This window comes from Rissa tridactyla, chromosome 6 (genome assembly GCF_028500815.1).
Source record: "Rissa tridactyla isolate bRisTri1 chromosome 6, bRisTri1.patW.cur.20221130, whole genome shotgun sequence".
NCBI lineage: Eukaryota > Metazoa > Chordata > Aves > Charadriiformes > Laridae > Rissa > Rissa tridactyla.
In genome coordinates, this window is record NC_071471.1 from 58,631,286 (window position 1) to 58,652,485 (window position 21,200).

General features: G+C 48.6%; 1 protein-coding gene across 2 annotated transcripts; it reads right to left on the reverse strand.

Annotated features, from left to right (window-relative positions):
* Positions 1–1,066: 1,066 nt before the first annotated feature.
* On the reverse strand, positions 1,067–16,920 carry C6H10orf95 (chromosome 6 C10orf95 homolog). Of its 2 annotated transcripts, none has more exons than XM_054205222.1 (2): positions 16,774–16,920; positions 1,067–2,674 (listed from the first exon to the last, which is right to left on the reverse strand). In XM_054205222.1, the coding sequence occupies exon 2, from the start codon at positions 2,610–2,612 to the stop codon at positions 1,938–1,940; it is 675 nt and encodes a 224-aa protein (XP_054061197.1). In that variant the 5' UTR covers positions 2,613–2,674; positions 16,774–16,920; the 3' UTR covers positions 1,067–1,937. The 2 variants fall into 2 exon arrangements, with proteins under 2 accessions (XP_054061197.1, XP_054061196.1); XM_054205221.1 differs by lacking the exon at positions 16,774–16,920 and adding an exon at positions 5,537–5,781.
* Positions 16,921–21,200: the final 4,280 nt, after the last annotated feature.

Genomic DNA, 21,200 nt, shown 5'->3' on the forward strand with positions numbered 1-21,200 from the left:
TTGCCTGCCCTGGGGATGTCCCCAGCAGGGACAGGTATTTGGAGAAAGTTTTTGTGGAGGCAACAGGCTGTCTTTCCTGCTTTGAGTTTTGGGGACCTTTTCCACTATAACATGGTGCAAAGCTGCCACCAGGAACTTATTGGCCAGAGGAGTGGCATTCAGGATAAATTATGTAAGTCCTGGTAATTTACATAGCATCTGATCATCACCATGGGGCAAACCCCACGCTCCCCTTCACCTTGCCAAGAAGAGCTGGTTTGCGCCTGCTCCAAGATCAGCAGACAGCTAACTGCACATCTCCACCTGTGCAGGATACCACGCTTAGCCAAAGAGTAAATACAAGAGAGAGGTATCCGTATTTTTTCCTATACCAGATAACCGAGGGCCAACAGTCATTAGCAGAGGCCTTTGCTGGCAGTCAGTCCCACAGCCAAGGAACATCAGCTCGGTGCGAGGTTTCTGCAGCAGTTTTTCCTCGTTCAGCCTCTTGCAGGTTTATCTGGCAGCAGAGTTAACCCCTTTTGAAGAAGCTGATTAGAGAAGGGGAAAACCAGAGAGTTGCCAAGACATTCTGGCAATTGTTTAAACAAACAGAAATTGTTGCATTAACTTAAAAAAACAACCACTTCCTTCGACTTTATAGCAATTCAGAGCCACCAAGGGCTGCCTCCGAGGTCACCCTCATGGGCTCTCTCCTTTGCTAGGCAAATGGGGAACACCCAGTTCCCTCCTGCATTACAAGGCCTTTCTCCCATGTGGCACATCAGATGGGGGCTACAGGGGGACAGATTAGGTCCCCTTTTTCATGTGTATGCTTAGAAAGTCCCTGCTGGTCCCCAAAGAGGAAACAGTCAGACAACAAGCTAGGGCAAGGCAGGGTGCTGCCAAACAGAGCAAGCAGAATAACCCCCCAGGGCTGGGCAAGAGCAACAGGTCAGAAGTCACCCCCAACTTTGCAAAAAGGTTGCAAGTTGTTCACAGGAGAGACTGTTGTCAGATAGCTAAAAAACAGAAACATAAGCATTTGCATTTGGTTTGGGTTTTTTTTTTTGTTACTGTTTATTTATAATCATTTAAAAGGGACAGTTTACAAGCAAGTCAGACCCAGCCCCTCACAACCCTCCAGGTTTCCAGCACAACTGTCTGAAGTCCACCCTTCCAAGAAACCAAGCTGTGCTTGGTCCAAGAGACCAAGTGCTGTGGTTCATACAAATCCAGTAACCCCGCTGGTGAGCCAGCGCCTCCAACCAGAGCCAAGTCAGACCCAGAGCAGGGTCTCAGGCAGCTATTTCAACAAGGACATGTGGCCAGGAGAACCGAGCACCAGGTTACCAAGCGTGAGAGGATGTGGACACCGGGATCTTCTACCAGCATGTAGGGAAGTGCTGCATACAGGCATCGCATGGTGATTAAGCACAATGGTATGGTCATAAAACAACAGTGACAAGATATGCAGACAATTGCTCTTCACAGTGTTCAAGGACCCCTCTTTCCTCTGGCACCTGCACTGCCCCCAGCTTGGAGGAAATCCTGCTTTGATCTCCTTAACCAAGTGCCAGGAAGGGAGCCAGCTTCCAGGACCTTCCCTTGGACAGGGTAGGAAGAGGCCCATCTTCTAATCAAGGGCTGCTGTCTGGAAATCCCCCCACCTGACTGTGACCACTTAACCAACCCAATGGAAAGCAAGCGTTCATTTCAAAACCAGGACCAAAGAGCTGATCTGACAGACCAAGTGCCATGTGGTTTCTTCACAGGATGGGCACCGTGCATGAAACAGGGTAAAGCTGCTGTAAGCTTGTGGAGGAAGAGGAGCAGTTAAAAGCCAAAGAGAGTGGTCGCATCCATTGCTCGTGCTACTTGCCAGCTTCACGAAGAACAGCTGCCAACTGGCTCCCATGAGGGCTCTGGAGCATCTGTCCTTCAAGTGTTTGACTACATCAACGTCTTAGTTTCTTTTTCTTCTTACGGTTCCGGTCCTCACTGCTATCATCTGCCTCACTAGCACTGGCAGTCATAGCTTGCTGGATGACTTTTTTTTCCACTGCATATTCTTGTTCTCCTACCTTGGGGTCTCCCTTGACCAAGAACTCCCCTTTCCTGTAGGTTATAGAGATGTTGGTCCGTGGGTAGGTGCCATAAACCCTCCGGAGATCATCCTTCAGAAATTCTGGGAGGTCTTTCCTTGGTCCAAACACCTTCCCAAGCTTCCCCCATTGAAGCTCCCCTCTCATTGTGAAGCCTTCTGGCCATGTGTCTCGATACTGATCTGACCTCTGGTAGGCAGCATAGGGATTGTAGTTTGCATAGGGATTGTAGAGAGGGATGGGAACCACAGGAGGGAAGTGCCAGGTGTAGTATGGACGGTAGTAGGGGTTGGAAGCACTGTAGAGATGATGATAATCCACCTGACCTCCCCCATAGTCAGGGTAGCCATTCCGGTCCACCACAAAGGTGATGGGTCGGCTGTAGAAGTTGTGCACGTGGATGGGAGGGAACATCACAGAGCTGGTCATGTCTTCCGCTCTCCCAGTCCGCAGCGGTGGGTAGGTGTAGGCAGAAGGTGGGATCACAGTTGGGTAGTACTCCCGTGGCACAAAGCCAGACTGGTACATGGTACAGCAGCTGGAGTTTACACAGGGGATATTTATCCAGAGCAGTTGCTGAGTCTCAAAAGCTGTGAAGACAGGACGGGAAGAGAAACAATTTACATTGGTTATATACATTCCAGAACCAGGGTGAATAAGGAGATATACCTAGCACTGTAAGCATACCAACTAATTAATAAAAGGAGTTCCCTACATCTGCAGCTTGCAGGGGCAGTAACATGCCAAGAACAAGAGCAGCCACATTGCCAGTGACTGCCTGTTAGCTGCTCAGCAAGGCTCATCATCTAACATATCCAAATCTCAGAGTTACAAGGATGGGAACAAGCTGGCATAAAAACCACCGAGGGCAGAAGACATAGCCTCACATCCTCGTGACATGGTTTTGCACTGCTGGGAGGCAGCAAGACAGACTGCAAGAAGCCAGAGACCCTCGAGCAGGCATAAAAATGGGGAAGGCAAGCACGAATGAAAGAAGTCCAAAAATAAAGCAAGCAGGCAAAGAGAGGAAAGAGGACACAGCCCAGCCCGGCTGCAAACATTTCAGCGCCATCCTGCCCAGACAAGGACATCTTAAATAAAAAAAAAAATCTTCAATTGTTCTTGACCATCTCCCCATCCTCCCAAAGCCCTGCTTTTATTTTGATAAGCAAGAAAGTGCTGTGCCTACTGTTTGTTTCTAGAGTAAAATCCAGGCACATCTACATTTCTTCTGACAAGCTCTCACGTAAAAGCATCTGGTTTCGGTCTCACTAGTTATCATTCACATTTAAGTGTGCATTTACCTTGAGCAATTCTAACCCACAGCTGAATTTGTTCCTAGCCTGCCCTCATCATACAACAATCCAAGCACCCTCCAGGGTATTAAGCAATGTCCTCCCGTGACTCATTGTACTCTCCCCAAGAGCAGGAAGGGAAGCGTGGAGTTTTTGAAAAAGTTTGCTACCAAAGACAGGAAAAGGCCACACACAGAACTAAAGGCAGCAAGGCCTTTTTTTTTTTTCTATGGAGTTCAGATCCTACAGGCTTTTTGCTTCAGCACCAACTACAGCTGCCTCTCACACAGGTGTTGAACCAAGATGGTAAGATGAAACTCATCCCTCAGTCCAGTGCTATCCTCCAGCCTAACAGGAAAACTGACAGTCCCCTAAGAACCTGCCTGTCACAGACAGTACACTGGGTACTACACAATGGAGGTTTTCCTTTTTTCAGCCAGCACAAGTTGTTCCTGTCCCTTGAGGTTCATAATCTGCACTAGCACAAGCCTGCTTTTGCCACGGGTGCAGAGCTAGAAGTCTACCCCCTGTGCAGGGGAACAGCACTAGAGTGTTTAGACAAGACCTGGCAGTACCCTTAAACAAGAGTTGCAGCCTAGGAGCCAAAGCCCATCACAACCATCACCTCCCCAGGTAGGAGAGGGGGAAAAAAAAAAAAGTTCAACCTAATTTGTTAAAGCCCTTACAAAGAAAGGTTCAAACAGCTTCAAGCAAAGTAAAGAAAGCTCAACTTTGACTGAGGTCTCCCCAGCTCACTAGCAGGTGTTGGGGAGGAAGAGAGCAGGCACTGCAATGTTTCCTGCATTTAGTCCAGTCCTGCTTTAGTCCAGGCAAGGACTGAAGCCTTGGTGCCCCTCTGTGCTTTGAGGGCTCCCAAACTTCTCCCGAGTTTGCTTGACCACTCTGAAGAGGTTAGAGCTGAGCCTCCTGCAGCAAGGAGCTCCACGGCACCCTGTATGAGCACACTTTGTTAGACCTTTATTGATATGAGACTATTAGCTAGTTTCTAAACACATTGCCTGCCTAACTTACTCAGTACAACCACAAAAATCTAGAGGGGGTATTGTATATCAATAGCAGCACAAGGTGGGTAAATGGAATAAATGGTCTCCTCTTAAAAAATGGTCTCGTTGCCTCTTTTAATCCAGTTCAGCCTGGTATCCCTACTGAGATCCACAGGATCATTTCCACAGAGCCATCATCTGCAGAGAGACCACAGAGCTATCACATCCACTTAGTGAAACAAAGCAAGCCCAGTTTACCCCTCTGGCTGGATCACAGTGTGCTGCTTCATGCCAGCTTGGGACAGCCCCAGGGAAGCTGTTCTTGTCTATCTGATGGCCAGCTCTTCCTCAAAAAGTTAGAAGTGTTCCATCTACCATCTGATGCAGTACCCAGCATTTTGGCTGGCAGCATCAGTGCTCCTGGGCCTTCCTGGCACCTGGGGGAGAAGGGCGTAACAGGTCATCTAAATCACTCAGGTTTTAGTAACAAGGCAGCCCAAGAGCAGCTATTAATTGCTTTGATTTTGCACTGGAAAATGATGTGTGGAACAAGCCAGTGGCTCAGCCAGGCAGGATGGCCCACAAGAGGAAGCAAACTGAAGAGATAACAGGGGAGATGAGGATTAAGCAGGGCTGGGAGTGCTCCAGAGCAGCATTGTCACATGTCTGACCACAGAAGTGAAGATATTTCCCTGGAAGCAGATCACCCCGGAGGAAGGTGTTGACAGCCGGCACAGTGCAGACAATACTTTACAGCCCCAGAGGAGGTTTGCAAAACCATCAGGGAAAGTCTTAGCTCAGTGGCTGGGGCTGTCACTGGCATTGGCTTTCCTGGGCTCCACTGCGCAGCTGCCTGGCACTGCCCTGTCCCTCTCTGGCCCCCAGGACAGAGCTCTCCCCCTGTGCCGAGCACCCAGCTCTCAGCACTGCCCTGGCACAGAGTTACCTTTGCAAGCACAAGGGCCCGAATCCCAGCTCCTGGCTTGCAGGGCATGGCACTGCTCTCAGTCATCAGGTGTGCTGCAGCAACATTTCAGTATGCAGGAGGCACAAGGCTCCTGCCCTGCCCCTCCAGAGCTGCAGCCCTGTGCTCCCAGGGGCTGACAACGTGGTTTACCCAACCATTACACCAGTGCCTGTTGTTCATACTGACCTTCAGGCTCGCTTCAGCTTCCAGAGGCAGGTTTTGGGAGACCACAGCTGGAGCAAAGCCCTGCTAGACTCTGCAGGGCTGTGAGAGGGTGTGACAAATCCACATGTACACGAGGGAGAGGAGGCTTTCAGAGAACCAGCACCAGCTTGCCTGACCCTGTCCCACACTCACTGGGAAGTGAGAGCAGGCAGTGCCTCAGGGAAAACAGGGTTTGCCAGAAGGGTGATCTTTTGTTAGGACACTTGATGGCTGAAAGGCATTAAAAGCAAGATGCTTAAGAAGAACAACCCCAAACACTGATATTACCTACTGCTGCCCCTTGAGGAAAGAGTCCAACCCTCAATCTCTTCTACCCTTCCTCTTCACCTGCTCCTACTTCTCTTGTTTCTCCAGAGCCAGCAGCCAGAGGCTGTCCTGGCTTTGGAAGTAAACATCCAACAGCCTCCAGCTCTCCAGGAGCAACTGAATGATGAGAAGAGGAGAGGAGATCCTTGCTGACCTGTCTTTTCAGGCTACTATCCACTTTCTTCCCTTGCTCCAATTTCAAGCTCTGCTATGCCTTGTGAAAAATCACCACATCCATTGCCTGGCACCTGGATGTTGTGAGCAGGAAAGGACAAAACAGTCCTTAAAGCTTGAGGTGAGCTCTGCTAAATGCCTCCCTGGTCCTGACAGCCATGAATGTGCACCAGCTTCTTGGTGGCATAGACTGGAAGGATGGATATGCAGGCACCACGCTGTCTGTGCCTGGGAGCCAAGCCTCCCCAGCCAGGGCACAGGGAGCTGTGGTTGCCAGCAGAGAGCAACAAGGGACCAACCTAGTAAGAAAGGCCACAGCAAGAGAAAAGGCAGCCTCTCCCTTCTAACTTTTCCAGCAGTTTTGATCTTCCTGGAAAAGGGTTCAACCCCACTTGGCTGGAGGCAAATGAGAAGCCAGGCACACAAAAATAAAAAGGAAAGAAAATTCCCAAGAAGGTCAGAAACAGCTGAAATGAGGTCATCATCTCTGCTTGGTGAAAATGTGATACTTCAATCTCTTCCCAGGCTTGCCAAAGCTGACTCCAGCAATTCCCTTACCCACCACCAAGCCATCTGGCCAGGCCTCTCCTTCTTCACACATCTTGGTGCAGGTCGAGGAGACTGACACCACAGCTCCCAAAATACTTGATCTGCCAAGCAAAGCGTGCTTTAGTGCCAGCCGACCCAGACAGAGTTGCTATGGAGCAATCAAGAAATGTTTGCAATACAAAACTAGAGAGTACACTTGATAGCTCAAGTACAGAGAAGATTTTGTTTCACCACTCTATTACACAGTTACTTCAGGTGATGAATCCACCACTAGTTAATACAGAAATGCCCAGGGCTGGTAGAGCTGTTCTAGCATCGAAAGCAGAAGAAATTACTTCCTAGCATTACAGACGAGCATGGTTTTCCTGGACACGTCTCAGGGTGGTAGAGCTTTGTCACCCAAGCTAGCTTTGAACTTGTGGAGCTTTCTGTTTAGGTAGCTGTGGAGTACAAAACCCATGGTAAGCTGCAGAAAACAGAGGAAAGTATAAATACTCAAGTCCATGCCAGACTGCATATTCTCTAGGAGCTAGATTAAAGTGAGTCTGACTGTAGCATGGGCACAGACCAACATACAAGGTGTGCCACAGTATCCAACATGTGGAGCTTCATACAAGTATCTTGCACATCTGGAGAGATTGGTTTCACCAAGACTAGCAGTTCAAAGAGTGTCACCAAGCCTTCTGTCCACCTGAAGCAGCAGCCAAAGGTAGCTGGGTCCTCAGGTCAGGCTAGCAGCTTGAACAGGTTTAGATGCTTCCTCGGGGAGCATACTGCAAGCCAGCAGAACTGTAGAGACATTTGTCACACAGAAGAGGACATGGCCATCTATTTTACTTTAAGTCTCAACCAAGAGAATTCTTGCCTCATGCCATCGCCCTGTGATCAGCTCCCAAATGAAAAGAACAGGGAGATCCCACTAATTTAGTTTTCCTCTCCACTGTTCCAGCACCCAAGCTTTCAGACTCTTCTTCCTGGCCTTCTTCCTGCCCTGTTCTTCTCCCCACCCCACAAAAACCACAGGTCTATTGCCATTGCTCCGTAGCAACTCCAAAGGGTACAGGGATGAGGTCTGCAAAAGCAACATTTTCCTCTAACCAAAGTGATGAAGTAGTCATGAGTTACTTCCAGTTAGTCTCCCCATTTTGAGCAGATTCTGCAAATTTTTTGCCATCTGACAAAGCTTTGGCAAAAGCCTCCCTGGAAAAAAAGAAACAACCCAAACCAAAACATCACAGACTGTTCTGGAAGTGAGAGGTTAAAACCAAACCTCCTCAAACCTAAGGTTTGTCCTCCACGGTTCTGGTATCAGTGTCCCACACACTTATCCAGCATCCTAGTAGCTGGAAACAGTGTATGGGAGAGGATTACAAAGAAGTTGCTTGTTTTTCCTTGTCAATTCCACCCACTGTATTGCCAACATAAGATGGTGCTCCATTTGAGGTCTTTGAAGAGAGACTCACCCAGAAGACTCCCAAATACTCCTTAGGGAAGATGGAGAGCAGCACAGAAAGCCATGCAGCACAACACTATAGCTTTGCTCCTCCATCACCGTACTGATTTGTAAGACAGAGGCACTTGGCTGCCTTCCTAAAAGGGATGCTCTCACTCAGCCAGACGTGCCTGGCAGCAACATAGGAATTCAAGGGAAGTGCAATAGTTTGTTACAAGCTGTGTCCTTTCAGGCCTTGATTTTCACCTAGGGGAACAGATTCCCACACCAGTGCTGCTTAATCATGGAAGCACTTTTGGATTTTGCACACACTCCCTTCCCCAGCCCCAAAGGTAAAACAGCACCACAGGTTTTTGCTGCGGTCTCCAAGAGAAAAGCAAACCCACACTGTACCAGCAAAGCGCTCCAAGGAGCACTTAAATACTTCCACAAACGGTTACTACATCATGCCTAGTACAACAAGGTGTCACAAGGCAGTAGCCGATTAACAGCAGTACAAACCAGGGCTGCAGAGAACAGGTCTTGCCTCCCATTTGCCCGGCAAAGCCCAGCACAGCCTGGGGGGAGGGCTGACTTCTTGGAAGAGACAAGCTCTGGTAGCATCTAGAAAAGGATAAGAATGCTGTGTGGTGGGCTGAGATGAAGTGGGGCCATCTCTGTCCCTCTCCTGCACACACACTGCACCCCTGTGGCCTCTCCAGCAGCACCGAGCACAGCCTGGAGAAGGCTCTGCCAGCTCCCACGCTCAGGTGGTACAGCAGGCCAGCTCAGGAGGAGCTCTCAGCTTCAGACTTGCACCCTGAGTGCCACCACTGTCACAGATTTCTGCATGCAATTCAGAAAAATTCGTTTTCTGTAAAGCCATATAGCAAAAACCTGCTTCCTGCACACTTAGCTGGCACTGCGTGCCAGGAGCTGGGCAGCTATTACACGCCAGTGTCTCCTTACACAGATCCTCTCTTAGATATTCCTAGATGGAAAATTTGGCAAGGCAGGACAACACACAGCCTCTGCTTCTCAGAAAAGGAGTAAAGCTATTTTCCACACTGCCTTATGCCGTCCAGCAGTAACACATAAAGGAAGATAACTGATACTGAAAGCAGCTTGAAAACAGACCACCAAAGAAAAACCAGACTTTGCAGAAAAGAGGAGGTACTTTGAAAAAAAGTTAATGATTCCTCAAAGATCAGTAAAACTACAAGGTGGAAAGGGTTTGAAAGAAATTAGAAGTGTGACACATTATTAGTAGAAACAGGACAAACCCACAAATCCATACAGTTTTGTACATTTGTGCTAAAAGGAACTATTTTGGTGAGATCAAAGCAAGCAGCAGCACAGGGCAGCAGGCAGATGGAGATGGATGCCTCCCCCCGCCTTGCCCCCAGGGCACAGAGCTGGTCAGGAGCAGCAGCTGAGGGGTGACACCCTCACCTTGGGGCAGGATGAGCAGTCCAGGTCTACAGACTAGACCAATTCCTTCACCCGCTCATCTCTGAGCCTAACAAAAGTTTAGCTTCGTCAGCACAGCTGAGGAGCCCGAAGCAGCCCTGAGCAGCAAGGCACCAGTCTGTAGGCTTTGCAGAGTGCAAAGAATGCTGGTCCCCAAGGCTCTTCAGCCAGGAAGAAGCACAGTTGCTCCTCTGGCACACTGAATGGTAGAACTAGCTCTGGAGGAAGAACTACAAGCAGCCTCATTGCCTTCACTCCCCACACCACTCACCCAGTCCAAGGAACTCTCTCAGCAATGCTGGAGATCTGATCCTGCCTCCCCCCATACCACAGGAGGGACCCTTCCATCAGGAAACTACTCCACTGTCCAAATTGTTACAGCTGCCTGAGCCAACTGAAAAGATACCATCGGCACAGCTGACACCAGATCTCCTTTTGGAATGGCAGCCTAGAGGACCTCAGACACACCAACTCCCTTTCCATGGGGAGCAAGCTGCCACCCTGCCAAGAGGGCATTTGCGCAAAACCTACTGCACTTGATGCTGCCCTCCAAGACATGGGCTCAGAACCACTCCAGCTCTCGCACCAGGAATAATCCCTTCAGCTCAACCAAGGGGGAAGATTTAACTTCTGAAGCCAGAAGACCCTAGTCCTCACCCTGGTCCTCTGAACTCTGCTGTTACTAGTGCACCACGAAGAAAAGAGCTCCAACTGGCACTAGTAACTGCAGAAATAACAGTTAATATGCATTACAGTCAGTCACCCCTTACATAGGCCTTTTGAAGGGGGAGTAGATCTGTTTCAGCTATTCAAAGCAGCATTCCCAGAAAGCACTGACATCTAGTATGGGTCTGGCATTTATTTCTGAGGTCTGTGCAAAGCCCAGACTCTGTATGAGGTCAAAACACCAGGAAAAGCCCTAGTCATCACAGAGCAAGTCTTTACTTGACTCCAGTGATCTAAAAGCCACCCCTTGCATAACTCTGCTCAAATAGCGGTCAAAATGCAACTTGCTGCTGACAGAGATGTTTGGAGCAGCCACTCCTACTCTCACTGCAGCTGCTGAGTAACACAGCAGGCCTGAAACAGCTGCACTGCCAAGAATAAAATGTGGTGTGTGTTACCACAGGGTCACTGCATCAGCAGGCAGGGCTCTGGAAACCACCCCTGTCTGCTGACAAGGTGATCCTAACACCATCACCCCTTCAGCTTCTCCCTGGGCAGAGATGTCTGCTGCACCAAGGTCTAGAACTTGGACACACTCCAAGCTTTCTCTTTTTTCGACATGTCCTCCTTTCAGCATAGCTTAACTTCTGTTATTAAAGCTCCCACTACCACCCCGGAACCTAGGAACCTGGTTCCTAGGAACCACTGCAGGCATGCATTGCATCAGAGGTCTTCCTCACCTGAGGGTCAGATCTCTGTGCTCCATGTCTCAGGATCCCAGTCAGCTCTTTTTCTGAAAAGCCACCACCTTTTTCTGGTCTAAACACTTTCTAAGACACAGCTCTCTATCTAGACACTACTTTTTTCTTTAAACTAGCATATTTTAATCTGCACTTCACAGTGTTCACAGTCCCAATGATCCCCTCCGTTGTCAAACACAGGCTGCACAAACAGGTCCCCCCTCCTCTCACTCAAGAATTCATCTGATATCCATCATTTCAACCCACACACTCTCTTCTTCAAAGAAAAGATCTCAGTATCAGTTAGCTCAAGCTTCCAAATTGGGAGAGCCCAGACAAGCCTCCAGCTGTCACTTCTTCTGCCCAGCAGTTCCCCTTCAGATTGCAGTCTTGAGACAACTGACTCAGGAGACTAACTTTCATCAATCACACCAACAGATCAACTGAATGATCAATAATCTCATTAACACACCACTAATATCTCCTGGTTATTTATATCATTTTGCACACAACTATGATGCTACTAATCAAATCTTGTGAACTACACACAACCGCTGTTGAGCTACAGGCACGTCACCCTTCCCTCCCACGCCACTTAGTACCAGGGTGCAAGTCTACCCCTCTTTGCTCTGCCCTCCCACACCAAGCCTTTCCAACATAGACCTGATGGAGAGTCCAGCAAGTTGTCCAAGGAGCATCACTCCAGCATCCCAGTGGGTTTGGGTCCTCAGGCTTCACTACTATCTGCAGATATCTCCTGCAGTCAGCTAAGCCCACCTTCCTTCATCACATTTTATACCTTATTCTCTGTTTCTCTCACTTCAGGATCCACCTTTTTGTCGTGCTCATGCCTCCCTTCTTCCAGCCAGTCTCCTCCCAAAAAGACAACCCACCCCTAATTACTTCTTCCCCATTGGTCTCAGTTTTGCTACATCCCTAATCAAGTCTAGCATTTCCAATATCACTACCTTGTCAATCTCAGCCTTACACGGTATTACTGATATGGAACGGGTGGCCTTGCAAGGTTCTACCCTGCAAGAGTTGCTTCGGACACCCTTGTAATTATCTGGTTCCTCCTGGTTATATATCGTTTACTTCACCTACTCCAAGACAAATAATTCCCTAGCCTTGATTCTTCTGCCTAGCTCCAGTTACCTGCAGGCACTTTCTTATCTTGCAGGCAGGCAGTTTTCATAGCAGAGCAAAATATTTTGCACACTGTTTTTGTGCTTTCATAGTATCCTGTTCTCTCAGCGGCTGATTACAAGTCTTTGCCCTTGAAGTGTCTTTGGGAGGGTCTCCTGACATCCTGCAAAGGCCTTAGCTGGTTACACAGCCTGGTCTCCAGAGGGGCGTCATGCTCACGGTGGGTTTCCTACAACTGTTGACAAACACTGGTGTCCAGTGTCACAGCAAACCATTTAAAACACAAGTAGTTAAAATGTGAATACACTTGGATCTCATTCTTGTGCATCCTGTATTGAGGTTGTATTGTTTAGAAGCAAGCAAGGCATAGCTTCTTATGCACTTTTACTAGATCTTCCCATGCAATCAACACACCAAAAGGTGGGACAGGGCAGGAAACAGATTATCCAGACTTTGGGGTTGTATTACATATTATCCCTTTAGTGTATAAAAATGCCTTCTGTTACAACAGCAACATACATTGTATTTCTAGCTTAAGTTCAAACACCCGAGCTAGAATTACCCATGGGAATACTGCTCTTATTGCATTCCCTGAGGCAAACAGCTGTAGTATCTGCTGATCTATGGCTCTGTAATACATTTTGGGGTTTGGTTGGGGTTTTTTGTTGTTTTTTTTTTTTTTTTTTAAAGAAGACTCCAACTACCTTCTGTTATAGTGTTATGGTCTTTAGACAATACAGAACATAGCTCACAAGAAACATTATTGATTTTTCTAAATGGGAATCAAAAGGCAACCTTGTGTTTCCAAGAACACAATCACTCAGAGAAGCCCTTCTATGTCATTTTTCCCAAACTAAAGTGTCTAAACCCTATCATCACACAACAACAACAATTTACATTAGTATCTTTCACAAGCAGAAGATGCTAGGAAAGTTACAGGCTACAGTACTGGCAGGAATCAATGCCCCAATTGAGTTATGTTACTATATGTGGACTTGCATCTACTAGATAAAAGAAAAGATGTGCTGGGGTGAAAGAGGCAATGTCTCCAGAGAGATTTAGGCATCTCTGTTTTCAAGAAGCCAAGCAAAGCGCAGAATACCTCAGTTATACACCACTATTACAAACATTTAAGCTAGCACTCATACTGTTTTACCACTGTAACTGGTAAAACATTGCAACATAAGCAAGTCTTTAATCTGAAGTGCAGAAAACAGAGACAGACATTTGCTCAGTGTGCATGTACTCACATACTGGAAAAAAAAAAAACAGCCAAGATGATGCCTTCACTTAACTGAGGAGCAGGCAACAGTAGAGTACACAGCCTGGGATTAATAAAGAAGAAAGCAGCTTGCTTTCTATGGTCTCTTTTCACTGACGTACCTTAATGACATGTGCAGAGCCAGGAGATGCACTCAGATACCACATAACACCTCACAGAAGCTTTTCTGTAGTAACCAGGGCTGCAATACCTGTCTGAACATGCCCTTGTAGCTAAGGAAAGCAACAGGAAGCTCTCTCCTTCAGCAGTTATGTTACATGCTCAGACAGGGACCTTTAAGCCTAGCTGCCTATAGACAAGACTACTAAAGCTAATATAAGGTACATGCCTTAGCTAGCAAGATGTCTTATAGGAAAAAAAATAGAGTTTGAACATAAAAACACAGGCATAGCAAGGATAGAAGACACAGGTAAAGGAACAGCTTAAGTCAGCACACAAAGCCAGCCCAACAAAAACCTCAAAAGCACTTACCAAAACTTCAGGTTCTTCCTTAATGCAGAAAAACACTATTAGGAACATTCAAAGAAGAGCTGTAAACTTTAACGCTACAGACTGGATAGCACAGAAAAAGAGCCCACCACTGAGCACTTTAGAAATGAGCCCCTACTTTAAACTCACTTCACCCTCCCCAGCTTTTTGTTCATACTCAGCTATAGAGAGCCAAGCTGGTTTTATACTCACTGCTCATCCAGCAGGTTGTAATTAAGTAAGAAGCCATACCAATGGCTCCCATCAGCACTACCTTAGAGTAAGCACCTGTGCTGTGGTGGGCCTTTACGGATACAAGTCCCTTCCCAGGTGTGAAAAGGGTGACTGGGTCTGCCAGGTCAGCTCATGGTGGCTCAGCACCGCCGCTGCAGCAGAGCACCCTCCTCAGGCACACTGACTGCCTTCCTCTGCTGCAGGACATCCCAACAGCTGAAGCTAAATACCTACAAATCACTCTGTAATTACAAAACCTGTTGACTGCAATTAATTGCCTGGCTTCTATAAAAAGAAAAAATAATAACAACCTGTTTAGGTAGCTGGTAGTAAGTCTAATACACAAAAATATTGGGAAGTAATAGGATACAATGGTACTTTTCTGAATCCATCAATTAGGCTTTCACCTGTTTTCCCTGGTGAAATTTGTGAATGTTTGGATGGGAGCAACTGTTGCGGTGAAGGTAGAAGCAATTAGGTTTTTGCCTCAATTTTTCCTGATAAAGTTAGTGAATATTTGAATAGGAACAACTCTTGTGGTAAGGGGTAGAAGGTGATGCTTACACTGAAAACAGGAGTTGCTTCTTTGAAAGAAAGCTCCAGAGACCTTAAATAATAAAGGACAACAGTCTCTGTCTTCTGAAATGTATGGGACATAATGTAAATAAACCTTGGGAGAGAAGCATAAGCAGCTGATGACTAAGACCAGAGACAAGTAGGGCATTTGATGCGTTACAGGGAAGGATACCTGCCCCTGAGCAGCCATGCTTGTTGTTTTGTTTCTACTTTGTCGTTTTGTGGCTTGGCATAATGCTCTTTTTAGGCTCCCTTGGAGCAGCTTGAGGTGTTTGAGGTGAAAAGGCACCACGGGCACAGCTGCCTTCACCAGGGGCATCTTGTTCTTCCCAGCCCCATTTCTCCTCCAGCCCCACAGTGAGGGGCGGCAGGTCCCGTGGTGGCCTGCCAGCTGGAGGGCACCTCGGGGGACCAGACCTGGGGCCACCATGCCTTTTCTGTCCCCCTTGGCATTAGTGGCAGGACCCTGGCCCAGCCAAGGAACTGCAGGAGGCTGGGGGGGCTTCCAGCTGCTTCCCACCTTGAATACTGTGTCCAGTTTTGGGCCCCTTGCTATAGGAAAGACATTGAGATTCTGGAGTGGGCCCAGAGAAGGGCAGTGAAGCTGGTGAGGAGTCCGGAGCACAAGTCTTAGGAGGAATGGCTGAGGGAGCTGGGGTTATTCAGCCTGGAGAGAAGGGGGCTGAGGGGAGACCTCCTCGCTCTCTACAACTGCCTGAAAGGAGGCTGTAGCCAGGTGGGGGTCGGTCTCTGCTCCCAAGTGACAAACAATAGGACAAGAGGAAACGGCCTCAAGTTGCACCAGGGGAGGTTTAGGTTGGGAATTGTAAGAAAGGCAGGTATTGCTTTTGCAGAGGAGAAAAGCTGTTTCTATCAGAGGTGACATGATAAGGGAATGACTAAAACAAAGAGGCTCCAGCAAAGGCTTGTAGAACATCTCTTATCACACAGACAAAAGGACAAACTGATTCCTACTGGATTAGTTTCTAGAAGGGTAGTCAAACATTTAACCAGGGCTAATGACATTAAGCAATTTTTTTGTTACCAAAAAGGAAAGAAATAAACTAGTCAGATAATCTCTTTAGGTGTAGCATAAAGAGAAGTAAACAGAGGCAGGACATGCGGGAAGAATTTTAGGCGCCTCGGACAGACTGTGAACCCTGGAGTACCCAACCAATGGGAAACAGGGGAGGGAAAAATTCGGACGGGATTAGGGAATAAAAAGGTGTGTTTCAAGAACTGAAAGTGTGCCTACTTGCTAGGTCACCCGCTCTTGCAAGAACGTGAATAAAAATGTGCTTCACAGAGGATTCTGCCTGAGCCTATTTCATTCGGACCGGAACTTGTTTCTCACAGTATGAGGAAAAATTTCTACACTGAAAGTGTTATCAAGTATTGGAACAGGCTGCCCAGGGAAGTGGTGGAATTGTCATCCCTGGAGGTATTTAAAAGACGTGTAGACGTGGTGCTTAGCAACACGGTTTAGTGACGGTTTTTGTCAGTGTTAGGCTCGTGGTTGGACTCGATGGTCTGAAAGGTCGCTTCCAACCCAGGCGATTCTGTGACTCCCGGCGCGGTGACCGCACACGAGATGGCGGCCGGCCGGCAGGGGGCGGCTTCACTTGCCAGGACACAAGATGGCGCCGGGCCGGAGCCGGCCGCGGGGAGGGGTCGGGAGGGCGCTGGACGCGCGTGCGCGGAGGTGCGGTTCGGTGGCGGAACGGCGGGGGCAGCGCCGGTAACGGACGGAGGTAGGAGGCGTTGAGGCGATGGCTGGGGGGGAAGAAAGAGGGGATTGCGTCGCGGTGCCTCCCCCGCCCCAGTGCCGGCCTGGGTTTGTCTCCCCGCCTGCAGCGGGGGCCGTCCGAATGGGGTGGGGGAGACCCCTCCGCGATGGGGCGGCCCCTGCGGGGTGGGGGTCTCCCTCCCCTCCGCATTGGTAGAGCCCCGGGGTGTGCCTCCCCCCCGTTACTCTGGACGGTCCCATGTGGGCCCGGGGGGTGCGCTCCCCCCCCCACCCCCCCCCCGCTGTAAGTGCCCGCGGGCAGGGGCCTCGGTCCGTCTGTGCCCCGCTCTGGGGGCGGTGGGGGTCTCTCTCCCGCCCCCTCGCAGGGTCCCGGCAAGGAGAAGTGGCCCTGGCATTGCGCCATCTTACCTGGAGGAGCGGAGCGGGGCTCAGACCACCGTGTCCCTGTCACACCTGACAGCACAACCCTCCACCACCATGGGGCCTGAGTGGGAGCCCACCACGAAATGACGGCTGTGCCCCTTGCCCGGCCGTTTCCTCTCGCAGGGCTGGTAGACCTCCCCTAGCATGGGGGGATTGTGCAGACAGGGGGCTGGATGGCTCTGGGGCGCTGGCAGCAGCACCACTGCTTGGGCTCGTCCTCTCAGTGGCCAAAGAAACGGCGTTCCCATCTCTATCCTTGCCTTGCAGGCGTTGCCCAGCTCCCTGCGCGCCTGTCCCCCAGCAGGGATGTCAGCTACTTTAGTTGGTGACTAGTCCTGTGTTTTTCAGGCCTAAATGCCACAGAGATCTCTGGTGGCCTTGGTGGCTGGGCTTCCATCAGCCCTCCAGTTAGTGGCCTGTGGCCGAAGTTGGGGCATTCGGGGGGTGACCGCGGCTTTGAAAGGTTTGCACGGGTAAAAAGTCTCCCTGGTGAGAAGATGGAGATAGTGTAGCAGAAACTCCCACTTGCTGCTGCTTGGGCACAGTGTTTAAAAGTGTTTCTTACCTTGTGCTTCCTATTGAGTCTTAACAAGAACAGGCTCAATCTGTGTGGTAATCCCCTCTTCTAGCTTCTGTGATTCCACTCTTGGGAGTTGTTTTCAGTAAGGGTTTCGTATCTACTTCCACATTTGTAATTTGAGACCAGAGTTACCTGGCAGTGGTCCCCATATCAGTGCTGTGAAGTCCGCTACAGGATTAGAGCTTATGTTGACAGTAACATCATGGGGAACCAGTTTTTAATACGTCCGTACACTGTAAAAGAATGAATTGTTTAGAAAAGGGATGCCATGTGCTGTTAAGTTAATGTGTTACCAGGTTCCAAGACTATGAGATCTACCGGATTACCTCTATTAACGAACCTTGTAATCTCATTAGAGAATGAGATCTGATTTAACAAGATTGCTCGGCTGGAACACAGTTCCACGAAACTACCAGCTGGTTCAAGATGTTCATTGTCCTCCGTGTGTCAGTTCTGTTTATTGTGTGAACTCTGCGGGAGTGACGGCAGCACCTGATGGAAGCACGTGATTGTGATTGCCCGTAATAAGAAGGGTGTTACCAAACGTCCCATGATATGGAGGCATCTGCCATTGTTGAATTGGTAAACAGTAGAGGGAAACACCCTCATAGCCTCTGCGAAGTGGCACGTTTCCTTGCTTGACCCAGGTATCGGGTTTTCAAAGGCTTCATTGTTTGACCGTTCAGAGACCAGGCTGCTGGGAGTCTGCTGTTGGGGAGATCGTTAATGTTTCATGTAGGACAGTGTTTAGCATTCCCTCTGCTAGCAAGCTGTGTTAGCTGAGGAAACGTGGTGTTAGGATTTCAGAAGTAGTATGATGGAGAAACTTGGAGTCTTGGAGATGTATCCACCTCTAAGAGGGTGCAGGGTGTCAAAAGATTGGTCAGAGGAGCCTAAATTTTGTGGAGTGTGTGTCTAGATTGGAGCTTTCCTGGGATCGGAACGAGGTTTTGAGATCTTTTTGGTTTAAGTGGAAGCTCTTTCAGTTTAGCTAAGTTAGTGAAATAGCTCCGTGGTGCAATTTTTCCTTTTTACTGGACTGAGTCCTGCCAGAATCTGAGTAGCTTCATGGGGTGAGGACCCACAACAGCGTCTGTGCTTTGGAGGCCTCCTGAAGTACCATGGGCAGGGTGGGAAGGAGTGTGCAGAACCTGGTCCGTGCTTACAAAGCAGACTTGTCACTGACACATGAGGCCGACCAGATGAAGACATCCATGACTGTTTTCTCTGGCTGAGACTGTCACTTCTGGTGTCTAGGAGGAATTGATGTGCCCAGCACCGGGCACTATGCTGGGATGGGGCACAGGACAGCAGCTCTAGCCTGGCTTACCTGTGAATGGGGCTGGGCCGCCAGCAGCCCAGTCCTGTTTGGCTGTGATGAATGTCTAGAAATAGGGTCCCCTCTTGGGTGGCTTATCTAGATAGCAGATTTATTGTGCGGCAGATGCAGAGACACTGAGCTGGTGTATCTGTCTGGCCCTCTGCTTTAGGTAGTAAGCCACCCAAAATCCAGAATATGCAGCAGAGGTCGTGTAGTGAAGGCTGGAGCAAGCACCATCGTACCTGAAGTGTTATTGGGGATATTCCAGCCTGTGTTACCCACATAGTGGAGAATGAACGTGAGAGTCATCCTGTTACTGCGGTCAGGTCTGCAGATGACTATTTCAGGTTCCTGAGTAGCAGTTTCAGCATATAGGAATCATCTGGCCTTGCTTAAAAGACTAGCTTGGGCCAAGATTCATGTATATGGCTCTGTTGCCAACTCAGTACAACTGGCTCCAGCTGTGGAAGGCTGGAGCTCAGTCTTATTGTAAGGCCAAGGGGTTGCTGAATTGCCACGGGACACGATGACTCGTGAATCCAGCTGTGAGCTGGCTAGCAAGCTAGAACAGATGTGCGAGCCCCAAGCTGTGGTGTGTTTCCAGCCGCCATACGCCAGCACTCTCAAACAAAAGCAATGCTTTCCTGGTAGCCACTATTCAAACATCCTTCTCAAAAAGATAAGATCTGCAAACGTCACTGGCAGGAGTGACGCCAGATGTCAGATGCGGAGGTGGAAGTTTCTGAAATAAAGTCTAGTTGCTTTCTAATTTACGAGCTTGTTGCTTTATGACTGTGCGTTAGAAGTTCAGCGCCAATGAATGATAGCTATTCCCTCCTGCAGCTCCTTTTCCCATTACTACTTAAAGACTAATGTTTAAAAGTTCTGACATACTCCATGAGTAATTCTCCATCCCAAGGAAAAGGTTATGAAAATACCAGTGTGGCAAGCTTAAATAGCACAGTGCTTTGGATGTGGAAGCAAAATCTATTTTTTACAGACAACTATGATTTGTTTCTTTTCATCTGCACATTTGCAGATGGGGAGGGGAAAAAAAATAATATAAAATGACCTAGTAACTATCCCAGCAAAGTGAAATCACTTAGAAACGTCAGCTGGCTGGAAGGGTTGCACATCTGTGAGGGAGCGACGAGGGAGAAGAAGGGGAGGAAGTGGAACTTCACCTTCTTTAAACAGTGCTGTAGCGTGTAAGTGAGAAAATGAAGTGTCTCTGGAAACTTCAGCAGCTGTGGTTTGTGCAACATGTGCTTAGTGAAGCATTATTTGTAAGGGTACATGTGTAAAGTGCAGCGCTAAGGACCAAGCCTAGAGCAGGCTTTGCTTTCAAACAGATGTTGGGTGACGAAGTCAAGTCCAGGTTAAGAATAGCCCTAGCAGGTGAGACTGTTGGTCTGTCTCAACCCACATTTTGCCCCACGGCAGCAGCAGGAGATGCTATTTAGAGGGAGAACACATGGGCCCGGCCACTGTCTGTGAGCCTTTCTTCTCGTCCACCCCCAGCACGCACAGTGCTTGGATTAGGGACATTGGAGGGGATTTCCCTGCCTGTTCCCTTTAGTAGCTGTTTGTGTACAGCTGTTTTCCATGAATGTGTCTAATCCTTTGAACCTGCCACCCATCTCTGCAACCTCCTTTGGCAGCAAATGTCAGATGTTTGCTACCTGCCAGGTAGAGAAGTATTTTCATGTGCTTTAAACTGATTTCCTACTAGTTACAGTGAGTGTTCCCAGTTCTTGTGTCCTGGCGCACGTCAGTTCCACCTTCCCTTTATCCAATGCACGTGGGACTCTGTAAACCTTAATCATGTCCCTCTTCAGCCTTTGCTCTCTGCCTGAAGGGTCCCAGCTGGTTAGTATTTCCACAGCAGGCAGCTGCCGCGGTCCCTTGATCGCTTTAGTTGCCCTTCTTTGATCTCATTTCTGTGTCTCAGGAATTTTTAGTGAGGTTAGATATGTACGCAGTGGTCAAGGTCTGGATTCACTCAGGTTTCATACAGTGCAAAATGATGCTCTCCACTTGATCCCCATCCCATTCGTGAGGGTGCTCAGCACTCCAGTGGCTTCATCTGCCCTCCTCCACAGAAGGCTCTTGGGGAGAGACACAGGACTAATTGGTGGGTTGGTTGGCTTAGCTCTCCCTTCTTCTAACCTTTATCTTTACACGTCACAAGTTCTTGATTCCTTTTCAGTTCATCACTGTACAAAATGCAATTTCCTTTGAGGCTTGTCTGTCTTTAATTACACCTATAAAAGTTCATTGTCTGGCTGAATTCCCCTCCAAGCAGTGTCTTCCCTTTTATGTGTCCATGGGTTTTGGCATGGCGGGGATGCAGTGTGGTGGCTCAGCTCCACGAGGGCTCTGCAGCTGGATCCAGCTGAGGTCTGGTGCTTTGGCTGGGAGTGGAGCTGATGTGCAGTTTCAATCTAGTGATGTAATTGATTGGAACAAATGCTGTTCCTGCTCCTTCTAAACTAGTTATGAGGAATTTCT